This window comes from Pongo abelii, chromosome 13, assembly GCF_028885655.2.
Source record: "Pongo abelii isolate AG06213 chromosome 13, NHGRI_mPonAbe1-v2.0_pri, whole genome shotgun sequence".
Classification (NCBI taxonomy): domain Eukaryota; kingdom Metazoa; phylum Chordata; class Mammalia; order Primates; family Hominidae; genus Pongo; species Pongo abelii.
Genome location: NC_071998.2, coordinates 78,708,475 through 78,730,576, shown reverse-complemented (window position 1 = coordinate 78,730,576; position 22,102 = coordinate 78,708,475). Strand labels below are relative to the sequence as shown.

Here is a 22,102-nt window from a genome sequence, read left to right as displayed (position 1 = left end):
AACTAAAAAGATGCAGAAATAGATATTAAGAATTCAACAGATTAAACAGCAGATGAGAAAAACCTGAAGACATGCAGATTGGATGGGGATAATTTCAATCAATGTAACAATGATTGACAGAAGACCAACTAGCATTTCTCCTAATTGTGGTTCCCCTCGTGGTGGTATAGCTAGGGTTACAAGAAGGGAACAGTTATCCTTGCTGTAGCTCTAGGTGGAGAACTGGCAAAACCAACCTTTGGCATAAGCTGAGGAGGCAGCTGACTACTATGGTCTGAAGAGTTTGAAATCTCTTCCACTGTTTCTTCCAAAACACCTGCAATTCCCACATTATTCACTCTTTTTAAAATGCAAATGTTATTTAGGAAGCATAACACTACCACATTAACTAGTTTTCTAAACGGAGTTACCTGATGATACGAGTTGGACAAAGAGAGGTAATAACTCGGGGTCAAGGAACAAGGCAGAAGGTAAGAAAATGGGAAAGCTAAAGAGAATTGCTAAACTGGAAGACAGACCACAAAAACATATTCAGAATGAAGCATGGAAAGGATACAATCTAGAAAATATACAGCAAAGGCTACAAGAAATAGAAAATTAGGAGAATGTGTCCAACATACTTGTAATTAGAATCCAAAAGAAAAGGGGAAAAAGGCCACGCACAGTGGCTCACGCCTGTCCCAGCACTTTGGAAGGCTGAGGCAGGAGGCCTTGAGTTTGAGAACAGCCTGGGCAACATAGCAAGACTTCATCTCTTAAAAAATAAAATAACATTTTAAAAAGATGGGCATGCTGGCATGCTTCTGTAGTCCCAGCTACTCAGGAGGCTAAGGCAGGAGGATTACCTGAGCCCAGGAGTTTGAGGCTATGATGAACTATGATCATGCCATTGCACTCCAGTCTGGGTGACAGAGACCCCATCTCTTACAAAAATTAAAATAAAGATAAATACAAATTAAAGATAAATAAAACAGGAAATGGGCAAAACAAGAAAAAATTAAGGCTAATATTTTCCTAAAATGAAAAAAAGACATCAAGCCACAGATTCTAGAAAGCCTCCAAAAATATCATTTATACATATCATGAAACAAAAATTAAGAACTCATCACTAGCAGACCTACACTAAAGGAAATATTAAAGAGTGCTCTTCAGACAAGAACAAAATGATCCCATATATATATATATATATATATATATATATATATATATATATATATACTCAGAGATACAGGACAGAATGAAGGGCAATGCAGGAAATAAATACATGGGTAAATGAATAATGCCTGTAATAAAAAAAATAATGTCTCCTTGAGTTTAAAATAATACACAACAACAACAACAATATAAGTCAGGAGCAGCAGTAAAATGTACTCTAAGAACTTTGCCTTGTCCAAGAAGAGGGTAAAAGTACTAAATAATATTAGACTCTAATAAGTCAACTGCTTGCTGGTAATAACTAAAATAACCACTAGAAAAAAAGGCCTCTACAACTTCCACGCAGAGCAGGGACATGGAATGATGAATAAAAAATAAGCCAGAAGTCCCAGCTACTTGGGAGGCTGAGGCAGGAGAATGGCGTGAACCCAGGAGGTGGAGCTTGCAGTGAGCCAACATCGTGCCACTGCATTCCAGCCTGGGCAACAGAGCAAGACTCCATCTCAAAAAAATAAATAAATGAATAAATAAGCCAAAAGACTGTGAGAGAAAAGAAATAGAAACCTAAAATAGAGCCAGGCACGGTGGCTGACGCCTATAATCCTAGCACTTTGGGAGGCTAAGGCGGGAGGATCACAAGGTCAAGAGATGGAGACCATCCTGGCCAAAATGGGGAAACCCCGTCTCTACTACAAATACAAAAATTAGCTGGGTGTGTTGGCAGGCGCCTGTAGTCCCAGCTACTCAAGAGGCTGAGGCAGGAGGATCACCTGAACTCAGGAGGCAGAGGTTGCAGTGAGCCAAGATAGTGTCACCGCACTGCAGCCTGGTGACAGTGAGACTCCATCTCAAAAAAAAAAAAAGAAAACTAAAATAGGTAAGAAAAATTTTTTAAAGTTTAAGCTTTAGTGTAAGTCTAATAAAACAACAAAGACAATGTCAGAGTGAATAAAAAGCCAAACCCAATTATATGCCACATTTTAAATACAAAAAAAGAAGGTTAAAAATGAAAGGATGGAAAAAGATACATAGTGCAAATATGAAACCAAAGAACCTAGAGAAGTTCCATTACAATCAGTCCAAGGAAACAAAAAGTATAACCAGAGATAAGGGACACTTGAAAATGATAAATGATTACATGGACATATTGTGTGATGGTAAAAAGAAAAAATAAAAAAAATTTAAAGGAAATGGTAAATGACACCAAAATGAAAATTTTAATTCACCAGGAAGATGTAACAGTTCTAACTCTGAGGCACCTAACAGTACAGCCTCAAGATAAATAAGAATAGGCAAATTCAAAATGATCATGGAAAGTTTCTGGCCATCCTTCTTATGGAAGAAGCAGACAGTAAAATCATTAAGATTGCAGATCTGAACAAAACAATTTAGCCTAACATGTAGATTAAAATGCCACACCCAACATTTGAGAAGACACTACCTTTTCCTTTTTTTTTTTTTTTTTTTTTTTTTTGAGATGGAGTTTCACTCTTGTTGCCCAGTCTAGAATGCAATGGTGTGATCTCGGACTACTGCAACCTCTGCCTCCCAGGTCCAAGCGATTCTCCTGCCTCAGCCTCCCGAGTAGCTGGGATTCGGGTGCCCACCACCACACCTGGCTAATTTTTGTATTTTTAGTAGAGATGCCGTGTCACCATGTTAACCAGACTGGTCTCGAACTCCTGACCTCAGGTGATCCACCCACCTCAGCCTCCCAAAGTGCTGGGATTACAGGCGTGAGCTACCCTGCCCAGCCGAGAAGACACTACCTTTTCAAGCACACATAGAAGCAGTATTTTTAAAAATTAATAAAGCCACAAAAAATTTCAAAGGATCAAATGGCAATCTCAACAAATGCCACAGGATCACTTAGACTCTATTCTCACTCCAGTGCAATTTTGCTAGTAATCAATACAAAAAAGATAACAAGATCCCTCACATGCTTACTAATTAATTCCCTTCTAAATGTTTCCATGGGTCACAGAAGAAATGTTCATCATTATCAAGAGTATATTTTAATTGAATATTGAAAGTACAGCTTGTGGAATGTGGCCAAAGCCATTTTTAGAGGACTATATAGCTTTAAATGCACATTTTAGAACAAAGAAGGTGCTGAAACTTGGATAAGCATGCACATCAGGAAGAAGTTACAAAAAGAACAAATTAGCCTAATGGAAAAAAGGAAATGATCAAGAATTAATCAAACAGAAAACAATCATACAGTACAAATGGATCAAAAGTTGATTCTTAGGAAACTAAACTCTTGGTGGGAATGATTAAGGGAGTGTCCTAGCCCCTTCAGGCTGCTATCACGAAATGCCCAAAACTGGTAGCTTATAAACAACAGAAACTTGTTTCTCACAGTTCTAGAGGCTGGGATATCCAAGACCAAGGCGCCAGTAGATCTGCTATCTGGCGAGAGCCGACTTCCTTATCCACAGCCCTCTTTTCACTGTCACTTCACATGGTGAAAGGGGCTGGCTTGCGCTCTGAGGTTTCTTGTATAAGGGCCTGAATTCAAATCATGAGGGCTCCACCCTCATGACCTAATCACCTCCCAGAGGCCCCACCTCCTAACACCATCACCTTCGGAGTTGGGATTTCAACATATAAATTTGGGGGGGTGGGAGGGTAAAACATTCAGACAGTAGCAGAGAAGGGAGAGAAATCAAATATCAGACATCTGGAATAAAAGAGCATACTTCAGACCCTATAAAACATGAAAAGATAATAAAAGAACATTACCCAACAAATCATATGCCAAAATTCTGAAAACATAGATAAAACAGAAAAAATTTCTAGAAAAATACAACTTACTAAAATTTGAAACTTTCCTACAAAGACAACTATGGGGCCTAGCTGGTTTCACAGGTCATTCTACAAAGCATTTAAGTCAGAAATAATACCATTCCTTTTTTTTTTTTTTTTTTTTGAGACAGGGTCTCGTTCTGTTGCCCAGGCTGGAGCACAGTGGTACCATCACAGCTCACTTACAGCCTCGACCTGCAGGGCTCAAGCTATCCTTCCATCTCAGCCTCTCAAGCAGGTAAGACTACAGGTATGCACCACCATACTCGGCTGATTTTTTATTATTTTTAGTAGAGACGAGGTCTCGCTATGTTGCCAGGCTGGTCTTGAACTCCTGAGCTCAAGTGATCCTCCCACCTTGGCCTCCCAAAGTGTTGGGATTACAGGCATGAGCCACTGAACCCGGCCGTTGTTAATCCACCTCTACCAGGCAACAGAGAAAGAGTAAACAGACCATCTTTTAAGTGTTTTATGGGCAGGTCTAGGCCTCAACACCAAGGCTGAACACAGACATTACAAAAAGAAAAAGCACAGTTCTTAGCACTCATAAACATCTGCCAAAATCCCTAAACAAAATATTAGCAAACCCAATTATCATCATACAGAAAAAGAACACATCACAACAAATTGCATAATTAACCACGTTAACAGAAAATATTTTGATCATATGATCATCTCAATAGAAATAGAAAAGGCATTGATAAAGTTCAACATCTGCTCCTGATTTTAAAAAATCCTCTTAATAAATCAGGAAAAGAAGGGAACAAACTTCTTTAATCTGATGTCAGCCACTTAAGGAAAAAAAACCTACATTAAACAATTTACTTGACGGTAAAATGCTTTTGAGATTTGGAACAAGACTAAAATTCATACTATCACAAATTAACTACATAAAGTGAAGTAAAATAAAGAAGTGAAAGGTATAAGGATTGGGAAGGAAAGGGAAAACATCAAATTCACAGACTATGATTACATATAAAGAAAATCCAAAAGAAACTATAATCGTTAGGATTAATATAAGTGAGCAAAGTTGATGTATGCAAAGTCAAAATAGAAAAACAATCACATTACTGCATAATCAAAACAAACACTTTTAAAGTAAGATCTTTTTAAAGATGCCATTTACATCTAAAACCATCAAATATCGTGAAATTAATATAAGACCTCTCTGAAGAGAACCATAAAACATTTTTATCAGAATAATATATATATATAAAAGTTTAAATGTCCATGTTGGAAGACTCAGTATTGTATAGATTTCAACATTCATCATTATTTTAATGCTACACCATGAAAATCCCAGCGGCTTTTTTTTTATAGTTTTTAATTTTTGTGGGACAGCAGTTTTGTTTGTGCTTTTCCTGCAGAACTGAGTGAGATGATTCTCAAATTCATGTAGATATGCAAAAGGTCGAGAACAGCCAAGATATGCTTGAAGAAGACAGAAGGATTTGTCAGATATCAAAGCTTGTTATGACTCTGTAGCGTTCACAATTTCTGTGATGCCAGGACAATTCCATTTGAAAAGAAAATAAAACCCCACCTCCTGCCATTTCAAAAATCAGTTTCAGACAGTCACCCAACAAAATGTGAAAGACAAAACAATAAATTTTCTAAAGATATGGTAGGAAAATATCTTCAGGACCTTAAGGCAAAGAAAGACTTCTTAAAAGGGAAAAAGACTGGTAAATTAGGCTACCTTAACATTATGAACCGTTCTTATAAGGACTCCATTAAGAATCAAAAGATGGGCCAGGCACAGTGGCTCACGCCTGTAATCCCAGCATTTTGGGAGGCCGAGGCAGGCGGATCACAAGGTCAGGAGATCGAGACCATCCTGGCTAACACGGTGAAACCCCGTCTCTACTAAAAATACAAAAAATTAGCCAAGCGAGGTGGCGGGTGCCTGTAATCCCAACTACTTGGGAGGCTGAGGCAGGAGAATGGTGTGAACCCGGGAGATGGAGCTTGCAGTGAGCCGAGATCACGCCACTGCACTCCAGCCTGGGCGACAGAGAGAGACTCCATCTCAAAAAAAAAAAAAAAAAAAAAAAAAAAAAAGCAAAAGACAAGCTATATAGGCTACATAGTGGGAAAAGATACCTACTGGACACAAAATTGACAAAGGGCTTCTATCCAGAATATACAAAGAATGCCTTCAAATCAATAAGAAAAAGACAACTCTACCAAAAAAATGAACAAGAGACTTAAATTGTGACTTAAATAGATCACAAAAGGAAAAATCCAGTAAACATATGAGAAGGTACTTAATCTCATCACAATATACCACTACACACACACCAGAATGGCTGAAATTGAGAAGACCCACAACTAAGTGTAAGAGATGGTGTGGAGCACAGGTGACTCCTAACCAGTTGCAGGGAACATAATCAGGTAAAACTGTTTTACAGTAGCTACTCAAACTAAGTATACTCATCCCTGTGGCCCAGAAATCCCACTCCTAGGGATATATCCAAGAGAAATGTGTGTACACGTACACAAAATCTGTACAAGAATATTCATAACTGCCAAAAACTAGGAACAACCCAAATGTTCATAAAACAGCAGAACAGATAAATTGTAGTACACTAAGTCCTCACTTAATGTTGTCACTAGGTTCTTGGGAAACTGTGACTTGAAGCCAAACAATGTATAACTTTAATGTTGTCACTAGGTTCTTGGGAAACTGTGACTTGAAGCCAAACAATGTATAACAAAACTAGGCCAGGCACAGTGGCTCATGCCTGTAATCCCAACACTTTGGGACACCAGGTGGGAGGACTGCTTGAGCCCAGGAGATCGAGACCAGCCTGAGCAACATAATAAGACTGCATCTCTACAAAACATTTAAGAAATTAGCCAGGCATGCCAGGCACAGTGGTTCACACCTGTAATCCCAGCACTTTGGGAGGCTGAGGCGGGTGGATCACGAGGTCAGGAGTTCCAGACCAGCCTGGCCAACATGGTGAAACCCCATCTCTACTAAAAAATACAAAAATTAGCAGGTGCCTGTAATCCTAGCTACTCAGGAGCCTGAGTATTACTTGAACCCAGGAGGCGGAGGTTGCAGTGAGCTGAGATCACACCACTGCACTCCAGCCTGGGTGACAGACCAAGACTCCATCTCCAAAAAAAAAAGGAAGAAATTAGCCAGGTGTGGTGTGGTGACACATACCTGTGCTTCCCAGCTACCTGTGAGGCTGAGGTGGGAGGATCACCTACCTGAGCTCAGGAGGTCAAGGCTGCAGTGAGCCATGATCATGCCAGTGCACTCCAGCCTGGACGATGAAATGAAACTCTGTCTCAAAAAAACAAAAATAAAAACAAAGCCATTTCTTTTCTCATCATTATGATGAAACAACATTGAACAAAATGATGTTATTTGAGGACCTGCTGCATAGGTCACTTCACTCAAAGTCACAGTTTCCATGAACCTGTCAAGGATGTTGAGAAAGGACTTACTGTATATCCATTCATGGATCATTCTAAAGTAAATAGAAATGTGGCAATAAAGTAAATAGAAATGTGGCAATGGGTGCACTAGCAAAGGTGAATCTCATAAATATTACACAGAGCTAAAAAAAAAAAACAAACAGGAGACATGAATATATACAGCATGATCTCATAAGTCAAGTTCAAAAACAGGACAGACTAAACTACAGGGATGTAAGTCAGTACAACAGTTAATCCTGGGAGGAGGGAGAAAGGTCTGGTTGGATGGGACAACAGGAATTCTGATCACTGCCAGTGTTCCATGTCCAAATATAAGTGGTGGTTCCATACGAATTTTTACTTTGTGACAAGTCAGTGGGTTGTATATTTTTTTCTGTGTACTTTTCTGTATTTGCTAGTATTTCACAATGATTAATGAAGCTAGAGTTTAGAAAATTAAAATAAAAAATTTAAATATTAGTAATATCTAGTGTTCGCAAGGGCATGGGGAAACTGTCTTCAACTGTTGCAAGAAGAAATATAATTAGTAAAATCTTTTGGGGAGGACAATGTGACAGGATCTACCAAAAATAAACCCTGCAATTTTACATCTAAAAATCTGTCTTACAGAAATGCTATGTTAAGTGCACAACGGTAGATGTACAAAAATGTGAATGTCAACGTTATTTTTAATACCAACAAATTAATATCAACACCCAAGTAACTAACAGTGGTGTGAACACACTAAAGAGACAGGATTATGGAGGACATCCAACAGCCCTTCTAAAAACAACTAGATCCCTGAAACTGCTCTTTTTAACGTATTGTTGGGCTTGCATAAGGTAAGGAAAATCCCTAACCCAACCCCTTCTTCTCACCACCCACCCACAAAGAGCTGCAACTAGAGTTTTGAGCATGAAGCAACTGGGAAGGCTGAGCTGTCCTATAGTCCAGTGCCACTATCAGCACTGATTCTAGGAATAAGCCACAGGGTAGAGGATCTATCTAAACCAGAGACGCTTCCCTTTTGCCAAAGATCCCTATCCTCTCTGGAAGAAGGCATCCCCTATTTGGGTCTCCAGGATGCCTATAGATTAAGATCAAACAAATCAACAAGGCAAACAAAATCAAGCAAGGCAACACGGATGAGTCAGCCAAAATAAGAGATTTTTTTTTTTACCACCAAGGTTTTATTGTATCTGATATCAGAATATAAAATAACTTCATAAATTGCTTAAAGAAATAAAAGATAGAATTTTGAAATAGACAAGCCACAAGGAACTAGAAAAAAATACCAAGGAGATGTGAAAACAAACCAAATAGAACTTTGAGAAATTAAAGATAGAACTACTGAAATGGGGCCAAGGTGCGGTAGCTCACGCCTGTAATCCCAGCACTTTGGGAGGCCGAGGTGGGTGGATCACAAGGTCAGGAGATTGAGACCATCCTGACTAACACGGTGAAACCCCATCTCTACTAAAAATACAAAAAATTAGCTGGGCATGGTGGCAGGCGCCTGTAGTCCCAGCTACTCGGGAGGCTGAGGCAGGAGAATGGTGTGAACCCGGGAGGCGGAGCTTCCAGTGAGCCAAGATCGCACCACTGCACTACAGCCTGGGTGACAGAGCGAGACTCCATCTCAAAAACAAAAAAAGAACTAGTGAAATGGAAAACTCAATAAACAAGTGAAATGGCAGATTAGACACAGCTGAATGAATCAATGAACGGGAAGATAGAGCTGAAAAAAGAAAAGCACCTGGAATGTAGCACAAGGAGACAAAGAGATGAAAAATATGAAAGAGCAGTTAAGATGCGTGGGAGATAAAATAAGGTTTGACATAGGTCAAATTAGAGTCCCAGAAGAAGTGAATATGATAATGGAGAAGAGAAAATATTTGAGAAAATGAGAATTTTCCAGAACTAATAAAAGACATAAATCCAAAAATAGAGAAAACATAACATACACCAAACAGGAAAAATATAAAGCACAGCACATCCAAATCACATTGCACTAAAATGTCAAAAGGACAAGAAAGAAGTAGAGAAGACCTTAAAAGCAGCCAGAGAGAAAAGACAGATCACCTACTGAGCAAGGACAGACTAACAGAAGACATCTTAACAGCAAAAACCAGATGTTGTATGAAATGTTTAAATGCTATTAAGAAAAAAAAAAAAAAAACAGCAATCAACCCCTTCTGTGCACCCAGATAAAAAATTATTTTCAAAACTGTGGACAAAATATGAATATATTCAGATACAGAGGGAATTTACCAAAAACCCTTCACTAATATAGCTTCTAAAGAATATTCTTCAAGAAGAGGAAGAAAACTACAAATATCTGTAGGCCAATAAGTTAGAAAACTTAGATAAACTGAACACTTCCCTAAAAAGACACAAACTACCAAAACTGACTTAAAAGCAGACAATATGATTAGACCTATAACAATTAAAGATAATGAATTAAAAATCAAAAAACTATCCACAAAGAAAAGCCCACTCAGATGGCTTCACTAGTGAATTCTGTCAAATATTTAAAGAATAATTAATACCAATCCGTCTCAACTTCTTCCAAAAAATAGAAGAGGCTGGAACACCAACTCATTCTATGACTATGAGGCCAGTGTTACACCCTGATCCCAAAAACAAAGATATCACAAGAAAACGAAACTACACACTATCTTAAGAATATGGATATAAGAATTCTCAATAAAATAATCAAAAACTGAATCCAGCAACATATAAGAAGGAGAAGATGCCATGACCAAGTGGGATTTAGCCCAGAAATACAAAGTTGGTTTTAACACCCGAAAATAAATTTATGTAATACACCACATTAACAGAATAAAGGACAAAAACCACATGATAATCTCAAATGATATAGAAAAGGCATCTAACAGAATCCAACACCCTTTCAGAATAAAAACACTCAGCAAATCAGGAAGAGAAGGGAACTTCTTCAATCCGATAAAGGAATCTACAAAAAACAACTAACATCATACATGACGATGAAAGACTGAACACTGTCCCCATAAGACCAAGAACAAATCAGGGATGTCTACTCCTACCATTTTTATTCAACATTGTACTGGAGGCTCTAGTCAGGAAATTACACAAGAGAAATAAATCAAAGGCATGCAAATTGGAAACGAAGAAGCAAAACTATTTCTATTCACACATGGTCTTAAATAGAGAGAATCCTAAAAAAAATCCACTAAAAAACTATTAGAACATACAAACTCGGCAACGATGCAGGCTACAAGATCAATATACAAAATCAAATTGTATTTCTACACCTGAGTACACTTGTAATGAGCAATCTGAAAATGGAATTCAGAAAACAATTCCATTTACAACAGCATTAAAAAGAAAATATTTTAGAAATAAGTTTAACATAGAAGCATAAAACCTTAGTTTATACTCTGAAAACTAAGTAACAATGTCAAAAGAAAACCAAGATCTAAATAAATGGAAAAATATCCCATGTTCATAGATCAAAAGACTTACTACCCAAGGTGACTTACAGATTCCTTAAGTCCCCATGAGAATCCCAGCTGGCTTCTTTGTAGAAGAAGCTGATTCTAAAATTCATATGGAATTACAAGAGCCTCCAAATAGTCACAACAATCTTGAAAACAAAGACCAAAGTTAGAGAACTCACACTTCTCCATTTCAAAACCTACTAAAAAGCAGTAGTACTCAAGACAGGGTACTGGCATAAGTGCAGACATATAGATCAATGAACAACAACTAAGCATCCAGAAATAAACCCATACATCTATGGTCAACTGATTTTCAAGAAGGATGTTAAGATCACTCAATGGGGAAAGAATAGTCTCCTCAACAAATGGTGCTGACTGGGCACGGTGGCTCACCAACTGTAATCCCAGTACTTTGGGAGGCTGAGGCAGGCAGATCACTTGAGGCCAGAAGTTCAAGACCAGCCTGGCCAACATGGCAAAACCCTGTCTCTAGTAAAAACACAAAAAATTAGCCGGGCGTGGTGGCACATGCCTGTAGTCCCAGCTACTTAGGAGGCTGAGGCAGGAGAATCACTTGAACCCGGGAGGCAGAGGTTGTTGCAGTGAGCCAAGGTCGCGCCACTGCACTCCAGCCTGGGTGACACAGCGAGACTCTGTCTCAAAAAAAAAAAAAAAAATGGTGCTGGGACGACTGTATATCTACATGCAAAAGAATGATGTTGGAGCTGGGCGTTACAGTGCACACCTGTAGTCCCAGCTACAGGGAAGGTTGAGGCAGGATTACTTGAGCCCAGGAGTTTGAAGCTGCAGTGAGCTATGAACACACCACTGCACTTCAGCCTGTGTGACAGAGCAAGACCCGACCCTGTCTCTGAAAAAAAAAGAATGATGTTGGACCTCTACCTGAAATCGCATACAAAATTAACTCAGAATGGATCAAACACCTAACTGTAAGAGCTAAAACTATAAAACTCTTAAAAGGGAACATGGGAAATCTTCATGACCTTAGATTTATTTAGCAATGAATTCTTAGATATGACACCAAAAGTATGAACAACCTAAGAAAAACTAAACTGTACTTCAACAAAATTAAAAATGTTTGTGCATCTAAGATATTCCCAAGAAAGTAAAAAGACAACTAACAGAATAGGAGAAAATATTTGCCAATCATGTATCTGTTAAGGGTCTAGTAGCCAGAATATACAAAGAATTCTCAAGATAAATGACACTATTAAAAAGTAGGCAAAGGGGGCTGGGCACGGTGGCTCACACCTGTAATCCCAGCATTTTGGGAGGCCGAGGTGGGTGGATCGCTTGAGCTCAGGAGTTCAAGACCAGCCTGGGCAACATGGTGAAACCTTGTCGCTAACAAAATACAAAAAATTAGCCAGGGATGGTGGTGTGCACTTATAGTTAGTCCCAGCTACTCAGGAGGCTGAGATTGCACTACTGCACTTCAGCCTGGGTGACAGAGAGAGATTCTATCTCAAAAAAAAAAAAAAAAAAGTGGGCAAAGGATCTGAATAGACATTTCTCTGAAAAAGATATATAAGTGGGCAACAAGCACATGAAAAGATGCTCTTAGTCTTCAGGGAAATGCAAATCTAAACTACAAGATACCACTGCACACTCTCGACAACAGCTAAAATCAAAAGGACAAGTAATAACAAGTATTGCTGAAGATGTGAAAAAAATAAAGACACCTTCATACACTGCTGGTGGGAAGATCGAACCGTACAGCAATTTTGGTAAAGTCTGCCCAGGTCCTCAAAAATTTAAACATAAAAGTGCCACTGGACCTAGCAATTCCACTCCTAGGCGTATTACCCCAGAAAAGTGAAAACTCACGTCCATGCAAAAAAACCCTGTACCCAAATATTGATAACAGCATTGAGCATAATAGCCAAAAAGCGGAAACAACCCAAATGTCCATCAATGGATGAGTGGATAGGTCCACCCCATGGACTATTACTGAGCCATGTAAAGGAATGAAGTACTGATGCATGCTACAACATGGATGAACCTTGAAGACATCAGGCTAAGTGAAAGAAGCCAGCCACAAACGACCACACATTCAATGACTCTGTTTATATGCAATATTTGGAAGAGACAAGTCTACAGCGATAGAAAGTAGACAGGTAGTTGCTGGGGGTCATGGGGAGACAATGGGATGATAGCTAAAGGGTACAGGGTTTTTACCGAAGTGATCAAAATCTAAAATCAACTGTGCTGATGACTGCATGTATCTTTCAATACAGTCAAAACCACTGCACTGAACACTTTCAGTGGGTAAATTGTATGGTATATAAATTATACCTCAATAAAGTTGTTACAGAAAAAAAGGAAAATGGAGAAAGATCTAAGCTACAAGAATGTTTGGCAGTGATATGGAAAAACACATGGATAAATCTAAACAAACATCTGTGTAAAATAATACTCTAAATTATGACTAAAAAAAAAAATACCAAGACAAACAGAATACAAAACAATACTGCACATAAGTTTGGAGAGACAACTGGAATTAAGTGTCCCAAGTCCTTATATTGTGTGTGGCCTGGGAGTATGAAATAACTGATTAGACTTTAAATATGCAGGATCAAATTGGACAAGACACCACAAAAGGGAGAGAAACAGCAGTAACTTCCAAACACATAGAGCAAAAAATGACATAAAAAAAACTAATAAGTAAAAGTACACAGAGGTCAAAAAACTATGGGCTGGGGGCCAAATGCAGCCCACCACCTCCTGTTTTTGTTTTCCTGGAACTCAGCCCCACTCATGTTTTCTCCATGGCTCCTTTTGAGCTACAGTGGCCAGGCCGGGTACCTGCAACAGGGACCAGACATTACAAATGTATGCTGACCCCTGCTACCAGATACTACACAACAGACAAAAGCAAGAGTTATTGGGGGCTTCAGTCTCCTGAGCATTGAAATGAAGACAATATTCCCTCTTTTCTTCAGAGGTACACAGTTTTCATTTTTTTTTTTTTTTTTTGAGATGGACTCTCGCTCTGTCACCCAGGCTGGAGTGCAGTGGTACAATCTTGGCTCACTGCAGCCTCCGCCTCCCGGGTTCAAGCGATTCTCCTGCCTCAGCCTCCCAAGTAAGCTGGAACTACAGGCATGCACCACCATGCCTGGCTAATTTTTGTATTTTTAGTAGAGACAGAGTTTTGCCATGTTGGCCAGGCTGGTCTCAACTGATCCACCTGCCTCAGCCTCCCACAGTGTTGGGATTACAGGCGTAAGCTGCCGTGCCCGGCCTACAGGGTTCAATTAGATAAACAATATGAGTGCAAGAACTTTTGTGTAGGAAGGAATGTCCTCAGCCTACTCCCCAGCTTCAGCTTCACAACTACCCTCTTCAGGTTCAATTACCAGAAGCTAACTTCCTACAAGAGAAAAAGGGCAGGCCCTTCTATGACAGCACGGAAAGACCTCAAGCCACGTTTCTCCCACCAGTAATATCTTGCAAAGCTACAATATCACAGCAAGGTGAGTGATGCTGACACAATCCACAATCTTACTCAGATATCTCGGGTTTTACATATATGCGAGTGTGTATGTGTGAGAGTGTGTGTGTGATCACATGTAGATTCATGCATCCACCACCACAGTCAAGATACAGAACAGTTTGATCACCACAGGGATCCCCTGGTTTGACCTTTTATAACCACATCTACCTCCCTTCTTCCTCCTTGCCGACCCCTGGCAACCACAAATCTTTTGTCATTCAGGGATGTTATACACACAGAATCATTCAGTGTGACCTCTGGGGATTGGTTTTTGTCACTAACAAAGCCCTCTGGAGGTCCACCTGGGCTGTTTAGCAAGAGTCTGTTCCTTTTTGGTGCTGAGCAGAGTTCTGTGGTATCAATGCAGTCTGTCTGACCCACTGGAGGTCACCGTGGAAAGACATGTGGGTGGTTTCCAGTTTTTAGCTGTTACAAAGAGGGCCGCTGTGAACATTTCTGTACAGGTTTTTTGGTGAGTGTCAGTCTTCATTTCTCTGGGATAAATGCCCAGGAGCGCAAGTACAGGGTAATTGCGTGTTTAGTGTATAGGAATCTTCCAAACTGTTTTCCAGAGTGACTGTGTCATTTTCCATCCCCATCAGCAACAGATGAGAGATCCAGTTTCTCTGCACCTGCATTTGATGTTGTTTCAGTGTCTTTATTTTAACCCTTCTGCTAGTTAAGTGATGTCTGCTTTAGCTGCTTACAAGACTACATTTACATATAAGGTTAAAAGATTAAAGTAAAATTAAAAAGTAATCCATACTTGTTTTGTAGAAAACTGAAAAATACAGAAATACACAAAAAGGAAATAAAGTCCTGTTTCTTCTCTTAGGAAAAAACCCGCCACACTGCTGTTTATACCTAAATCAACGTACCCAAGTGGCAGACAGCGTGAAGCAGGTGCCACTGCTTTCTTCTCACCCCAGGGCTCCACCTGGAACTCTCCTCACCAGGATGACAACTCTGCCCTGGGCCTCTGCTAACATCCCTGTGGCCCTTTGCATCAGAGGCTCACCTGAGGGTCTACCAGACATCCTCAGTTCTCCTCAAAACAGACAGCTGCAGCCCCAACTAAAGAAAGCACTGAGGGCTCTTTCCCAAGTGTGAGCCACAGACATGTCAACGGGACAGGGCAAGTGGGTCCCAGGGCTCCAGGCAGCGGTGCATGCACATGTGGGGAGGAGCGTCAGCTCGCTCCAGAACATGTTTCCTCACTGCTTATTGTCCTGTAACGGCTTTGGCAGCCTAGTAAAGCCTATGGGCTTCTCTCAGAATAACTTTTTTTTTTTATGAGACAGAGTCTCACTCTGTCGCCCAGGCTAGAATGCGGTGGTGCAATCTTGGCTCACTATAATCTCTGCCTCCCAGGTTCAAGTGATTCTCCTGCCTCAGCCTCCCAAGTAGTTGGGACTACAGACACCCGCCACCACGCCTGCTTAATTTTTTTGTATTTTCAGTAGAGGCGGGGTTTGACCATGTTAGCCAGGATGGTCTCAATCTCCTGACCTCATGATCCGCCTGCCTCGGCCTCCCAAAGTGCTGGGTTTACAGGCGTAAGCCACCACACCCAGCCCAGGATAACATTTTAAAATGTGTAATATAAAATACAGGTGGCAAAAACGTAAAATACCAAAAAAAAAAAAAAAAATGTTTTTTTTGAGACGGGGCTTGCTCTGTCACCCAGGCTGGAGCACAGCGGTATGATCACAGTTCCCCGCAGCCTTGACTGCATCCTCCTACCTCAGCTTCCCAAGTAGCTGGGACTCTAGGCACACGCCACTACGTCTAGCTAATTTTTTTATTTTTCTTTTGTAGAGATGGGCGTCTCACTATGTTGACCAGGTTGGCTTCCAACTTTTGGTTTTAAGTAATTCTCCCACCTCAGCCTCCCAAAGTGCTGAGCCAAAATATTTTTAAAAACAAATGTATTCCATAGTAATATGTAACATTTAATGCAGTGATGAATAAACCACATCTCAAAGTGTCTGCAGTTACAGTGTGAGACGGAAAGTCTGTTTTTTTATTCTCTTAGTGGCAAACTCCTGGGTCCTGATGAACCCACAGGCTCATTGCCACATTCGTAATGGAAAGAAATGCTAAATTCCAGGTACAGCTTAGTGAAAATGAAGATGCCATCTTTTTCCTATCCAAGCTCATGGAGCCCTGAATTTCACAGACCCACGAAGTACAGGGCCAGTCCTCTTCCCTAAGAGACTCCTGCAGGCTGTCCCTTGGCCTCGGTTCTAAAGGAAGCAAGCCGCCCGCATACAGCCAGGGGCAGGGCAGAGGCAGAGGTGGGGTCCCAGGGCCCTGGCGAGGGCCTTGCAGCAAGGGACGGTTGGCAGAGAGCCTGTTGTGGGCTGCTGAGAAGGCATGCAGATGGGTTGCAGATCGGACGCCCCTGGGGCCTGATCCCACCAGGAACGGTCTAGGGCAGAACTCAACCAAGGGAAATTCCCCTTAAAACCTCAATGCACCACCACCTGCCCCGGTTCATCTAGGAGAAACTTCAGCCACTTCTTTTTGATCCCAAGTTTTCTGCTTTAAACCTCAGGGGTAGGTAATGGGAAAAAAAAAAAAAAAAACAGATTAGTGCTAAGAATCTAAGGATCACACAGCAAGTTTTTGGATGGGTCTGCCAACCTTCGTTAACGCAAAGGCCACTGTCCCGTCATCCTCAGTGGAAAGATCAAGCAGCTTCTGGTAAAATGCTTCATCATAAGGCCCATCTATTTGTAAGGTTTTTCTGAAGAAGAAAGCAAAATAAAAACAGGATGACAAAGCCGCACAGAGGTTGTTTCTTAAACTGCTAACACAGTCTACAAAGCCCAGCACCACTAAACATCACACATTTTGTTTTCAAAAACCCATAACAGATCTATCTCCCTCATGTTAAACATCAAGGTTTTTAACAGAACTTAGCAAGACTAGAACCAGGGAGCCTTGAAGCTGGGCCTTCTCCTGTTCATGACAAGTAGCATCCTGCGTCAGAGACGCAAGGAAGACCAGCGAGGAAGGAAGAGGATCCTGGCCCCAACTGGACACCGCGGGTGTGGACCCCAGTGACTCGCACTGAAAGCCCAGGACAGAGGCTCGGCTAACACAGAAGGACCTGCAGGAGCGCTGCTCAGCTGTGGAGCAACACTGCCCTCTGCAGGCTCGGCCCCAACTTGGGGTTTCGAATTAGCAGGGTCACAGAAGTGCTTTCTTTTCTAGAAACAAGTGACCCTGTTCCTCCTTCACAAGGCACTACATTCCAGAGCAGGCCTGGGTGCCTGGGAGCAGAGGACTGGGGCGGGAAGTGGCCGGCATGCTTCATCCTCCTGGGAAGCTGTGCCTTGGGAGGCGTGTTCTTACCCTGCCCACCCCCATAGTCTCCTCTCAGGGCTGCCCAAGACGGGGACCGCCCGACCTCACCTCTCCTCGGGAAACTCTTCCAGGTATCGCTCAACCCGGTTGTACAGAGGATAGAGGCCTTCGATGTCCAGCAGGTCCAACATCTGCACCTGGAGGGTTTTGTACAGAAGACAGCCCTTCGGTAACCCCGAGCGCTCTGGGGTGTTTTTTCCTACCGAGAACATCAGGGGAAAACGAGAGCATGTTGATTATCAAAGAACGTGGAGGGAGACACAGGCCGGCGCAGACCGCAGGGCTCATCCTGGGCTCCGCCATACGAGCATCGCCACAGGCAAGGACTGGACCCTGGACTGGCGCTAAGGACAGATGAGATGACGCTCCCGCCTCACAGAGCTGCTGGAGCTGCAGCGAGCCTGGACCACACTGGATGCACCAGGCCAAGCACAAAGGAGGGGGCAAGAAATGCACATGTCCTGCCTCGTGCCTCTCCTCTCCCAACACAACTCTCAGAATGTCCTTTAGATTCCACCACAACAGCCCTGGAAGTCACTTTATGATCTAAGTTTAGACATAATCCTCATTTTAAGTCAGGACACAAAATTTCTTCTTTTTCTTTTCTTTTTTTTTTTTTGAGACAGAGTCTTGCTCTCCGTGGCCCAGCCTGGAGTGCAGTGGCACGATCTCAACTCACTGCAACTGCAAGGCAAGGAATTTCTAAGATCCTGCTGACATCCTAAATCTGCAAGACCACTAAAGGAGGACAACCCTGGGACACTGTCTGCAGAGTCCAGAGCCATGAGCCCACAGAGAGGCAGTCCAGGACTCGCGACAGGCACGAGCTCAGAACCAGCCACACAGAGCCACAGACAAGGGTCAAAGCCACCAACAAGGACCTGTTATAGGGACAGAGGCAGAAACAAAACTCCACTTGGCATTCACAGTTGTTTGGCACCTGTGCTGTACAGGGTGCCAAGTGAGCTTGGGAGGTACCAAGTCCCAGATCATCTCCTCCCACTGAAGGGAGCAACCATCTCCCACAAAGAACCAAACTACAGGCAAAGACACAGTAAGAAAGTTGTCCATGCAGGGGGAAAACTGTAGTCACCTGCAGATTTCACTAGGACCCGGCACGAAAATGCCAATGTGCAGGGAAACAGGAGTAAAAGCTCACATGCCCAACTAGAGGGGATTTGTTAAAATTACAGCAGATCCATGCATGGTCAATAAAGAATAAAATGCATGTGATCACCAGGCGCCGTGGCTTACGCCTGCAATCCTAACTCTCTGGGAGGCCAACGCTGGCAGATTGCTTGAGCCCAGGAGTTCAAGACCAGCCCGGGCAACATGGAGAAACCCCATCCCTACAAAAAAAAAATACAAAAATTAGCTAGGCGTGGTAGTGCGTGTCTGTAGTCCCAGCTACTCAGGAGGCTGAGGCAGGAGGATCACTTGAGCCCAGGAGGTGGAGGTTGCAGTGAGCCAAGTTCACACCACTGCACTCCAGCCTGGGCAACAGAACCAGACCTTGTCTTTAAAAATAATTAATTAAAAAAAAAAACATATATGTGATGATATAGATACAGATTTATGCTAGTTAAGTAAAGAAAGTCAAGTTACAAAATGACATGTAGAGTATGATCTTATTGTTTTAAACTGCACATCCCAGCAGCGAGGGCCCAGCTCCACTCCCTCCTATCTGTGTCCATGTCCAAAAAGGTCTGCAGGAGCCCCGGGGTGCTGTGGCGCCTTCTGTTGGTGCCCGCAGACCACCTCAGCAACTGGTGCCATCTGTCGTTCCAGACACAAGTCGGCTTCCTTAAAAGCAATTATGTGCCCAGATTATAGGCATAATTTTAACAAAATTTTCTGAAATGATCAGGAATCACTTTCATGACAAGAAAAAAAAACCCCACAAAGTTCATTTGTAGTAAGAAAACATGGTGGCTCATGCCTGTAATCCTAGCACTTTGGGAGTCCAAGGCAGGTGGATCGCTTGAGGTCAGGAGTTCGAGACCAGCCTGGCCAATATGGCGAAACCCTGTCTTTACTAAAAATACAAAAATTAGGTGTGACGGTGCGCACCTGTACTTGGGAGGCTGAGGCAGGAAAATCGCCTGAACCTAGGAGGCGGAGGTTGCAGTGAGCCGAGATCACACAACTGCACTCTGGCCTGGGTAATAGAGTAAGATCCTGTCTTGAAAAAAACAAAAGAAAAAATTGGCACAGATAATAAGGCAGGGCTTAGGGTATGGGTTGGTTTCTGGTTGCACACAAGCAGGACTGCTGTCTTCAAACCATCTCAGGCTCCCAGAGACCATGGGGTCTCTATGGGCTGCCAAGAATCATGGGCAGCGTCAGCTCATGAGATGTCAGGACACGTGGCAGCGGCCAGGCCCGGCTCCTGTCTGCAAGGAAGGCGTCCCGCAGTCCAAAGGCCCCATGGGTCTGTGTCTTCACCCCAGACTTGTGAAGATACCCCATTGTGGTAGGACCCAGCCCTGCAGGATTTCTGTGCCTCAATTCTCCCCGTCTAAGGTACAAGCCAAGGAAAACCTGTCCCCAGGGTTGCAATGAGGATCCAACAGGATAGATAACATGGTTGAAAACATTTAACAAACCAGAGAGGACCACAACATATGGATGATATTCTGGGGGAAAATCCTATAGCCCAAATGTGTCCTGCAATTTACAGATGCAGATAAAAGGCAAGAAAGGGAGTCTGCATCTGGGGGTAAGAGGTGGCGAGGCCCCGTGCTGGGAGCCCGGGCGTAACCAGGTGGCATCCCCCAGATCCCCCAGGAGGCTTTGCTGACCGCCTGGCCACCCATGGGGACTGCAGAGTCCCAAGGTCCCTGTGGCCCCCACCGCCTACCTGGGGAAGGCTGGGCCCTACCTTGGCAGCGAAGGCTCCTACTGAAAGGGCTGGCTTCGCAGACTCGCGGGCCCTGAGGCCCGAGCCCCAAACTCAGGGTGCCTGCCCGGCCCTTGTCCGAGCCACTCAGCAGCACCCGCGTGATCACGTGCACCAGCTCCCTGATCACAGCCCTTGTGCAGTGGGGTCCACTGGCCAGGCCATTGGAAGGGAAGAAGAACGGCTTCAGGTGGTGTGCAAGCTCGCTCCAGTCAGCCACGGGGCTCCGGGCATCTTTGCAGCCGTAAATCAGCTCACCATTCTTCAGGCAGGGAAAAGAAAGAGGGAAATGTCAAACCACCAAGATTGTAGGAAAAGAACTCAGTCCCCACCACCAGCATTCCAGGCAGCGGGTGAAAGCCAAGGGCCCTGATGCTGTCGACCCAATCTGGGGCCGCTGCATACTCCGGCTCCTCCGGGGAAATCCACCCTCATGAGCCGTGCTATCAACCAAGCACCAGACCTCAAGACATGAAAAGGAAGGAAAGTTTCAAAAACTGAAGAGCAGTGCCCTGGCCTGACCAACGCCCCCAGACAATGATCCACAGTACATTCAGAAGCCAAGAGCAAATGCTCACCACAAGTGACAAACTCCCAAAGCCACCAGCCCAGTTACTCAAGAACCTGAGGGCCTTGGCTCTGGCCCTGAGCAGACAAACATGAGGACGGCAGTCAGCACCAGCACCACAAATGAGTGTGTCCTGGGGTTCAGGCCACGCCCAGGGTGACCCCAGTGCTGGGTGGTACAGCTGAGCCAGATGGTGGGAGAAGCTGCTGGCATCACCAGTATGGTCCATGCTCAAGACCGTTCTGCCTTCTTAAATCAAGCCCAGCAAAGAAACTCCTTACAACATCAACATTCAGATTCACACATTCCCAGGGCACAGGCAGGGACATCTGCTGCCATGCCCAGGGGGAGTCAACACCATGACTCATGGGGGTCTGGGTGGTGCCCAGGGGAAAGGCCCCTGACAGCGGCCAACCCCAGGAAGTAGCAACTCTTTAAACCTTATTTATTTCTTTTTTTAAAAAAATTTTAATGTTTTTGAGACAAGGTCTCACCCTGTTGCCCAGGCTAGAGTGCAGTGGAGCAATCAAAGCTCACTACAGACTTCAACTCCCAGGCTCAAGCAATCCTTCCACCTCAGGCTCCCAAGTAGCTGAGAACACAGGTGCACACCACCACACCCAGCTAATTTTTTGATTTTTTGTAGAGACAGGGTTTTGCTACATTGCCCAGGCTGGTCTTGAACTTCTGGCCTCAAGCAATCCATCTACCTCAGCCTCCCAAAGTGCTGGGATTACAGGTGTGAGCCACTGCACCTGGCCCACACCTGGAACTTCAGAGCTTTCAGGGTTTTCTGCCTTATTGGCTTTCAATACTGAACCGGACCAGATCAGCGGGAGAGCTGATGGAACACACAGTAGGTAACATGCCTT

At 43.0% G+C, this 22,102-nt stretch overlaps 1 protein-coding gene across 1 annotated transcript in view; it reads right to left on the bottom strand.

Annotated features, from left to right (window-relative positions):
* Positions 1 to 22,102, bottom strand: part of IPPK (inositol-pentakisphosphate 2-kinase) — a 62,637-nt gene that overhangs the window by 8,429 nt on the left and 32,106 nt on the right. The window contains exons 9-11 of the mRNA XM_002819957.6: positions 20,645 to 20,924; positions 17,812 to 17,962; positions 17,038 to 17,140 (exon numbers count right to left, since the gene is read on the bottom strand). Coding sequence (XP_002820003.4) covers positions 17,038 to 17,140; positions 17,812 to 17,962; positions 20,645 to 20,924 — 534 coding nt within the window. The remainder of the gene's footprint in view (positions 1 to 17,037; positions 17,141 to 17,811; positions 17,963 to 20,644; positions 20,925 to 22,102) is intronic.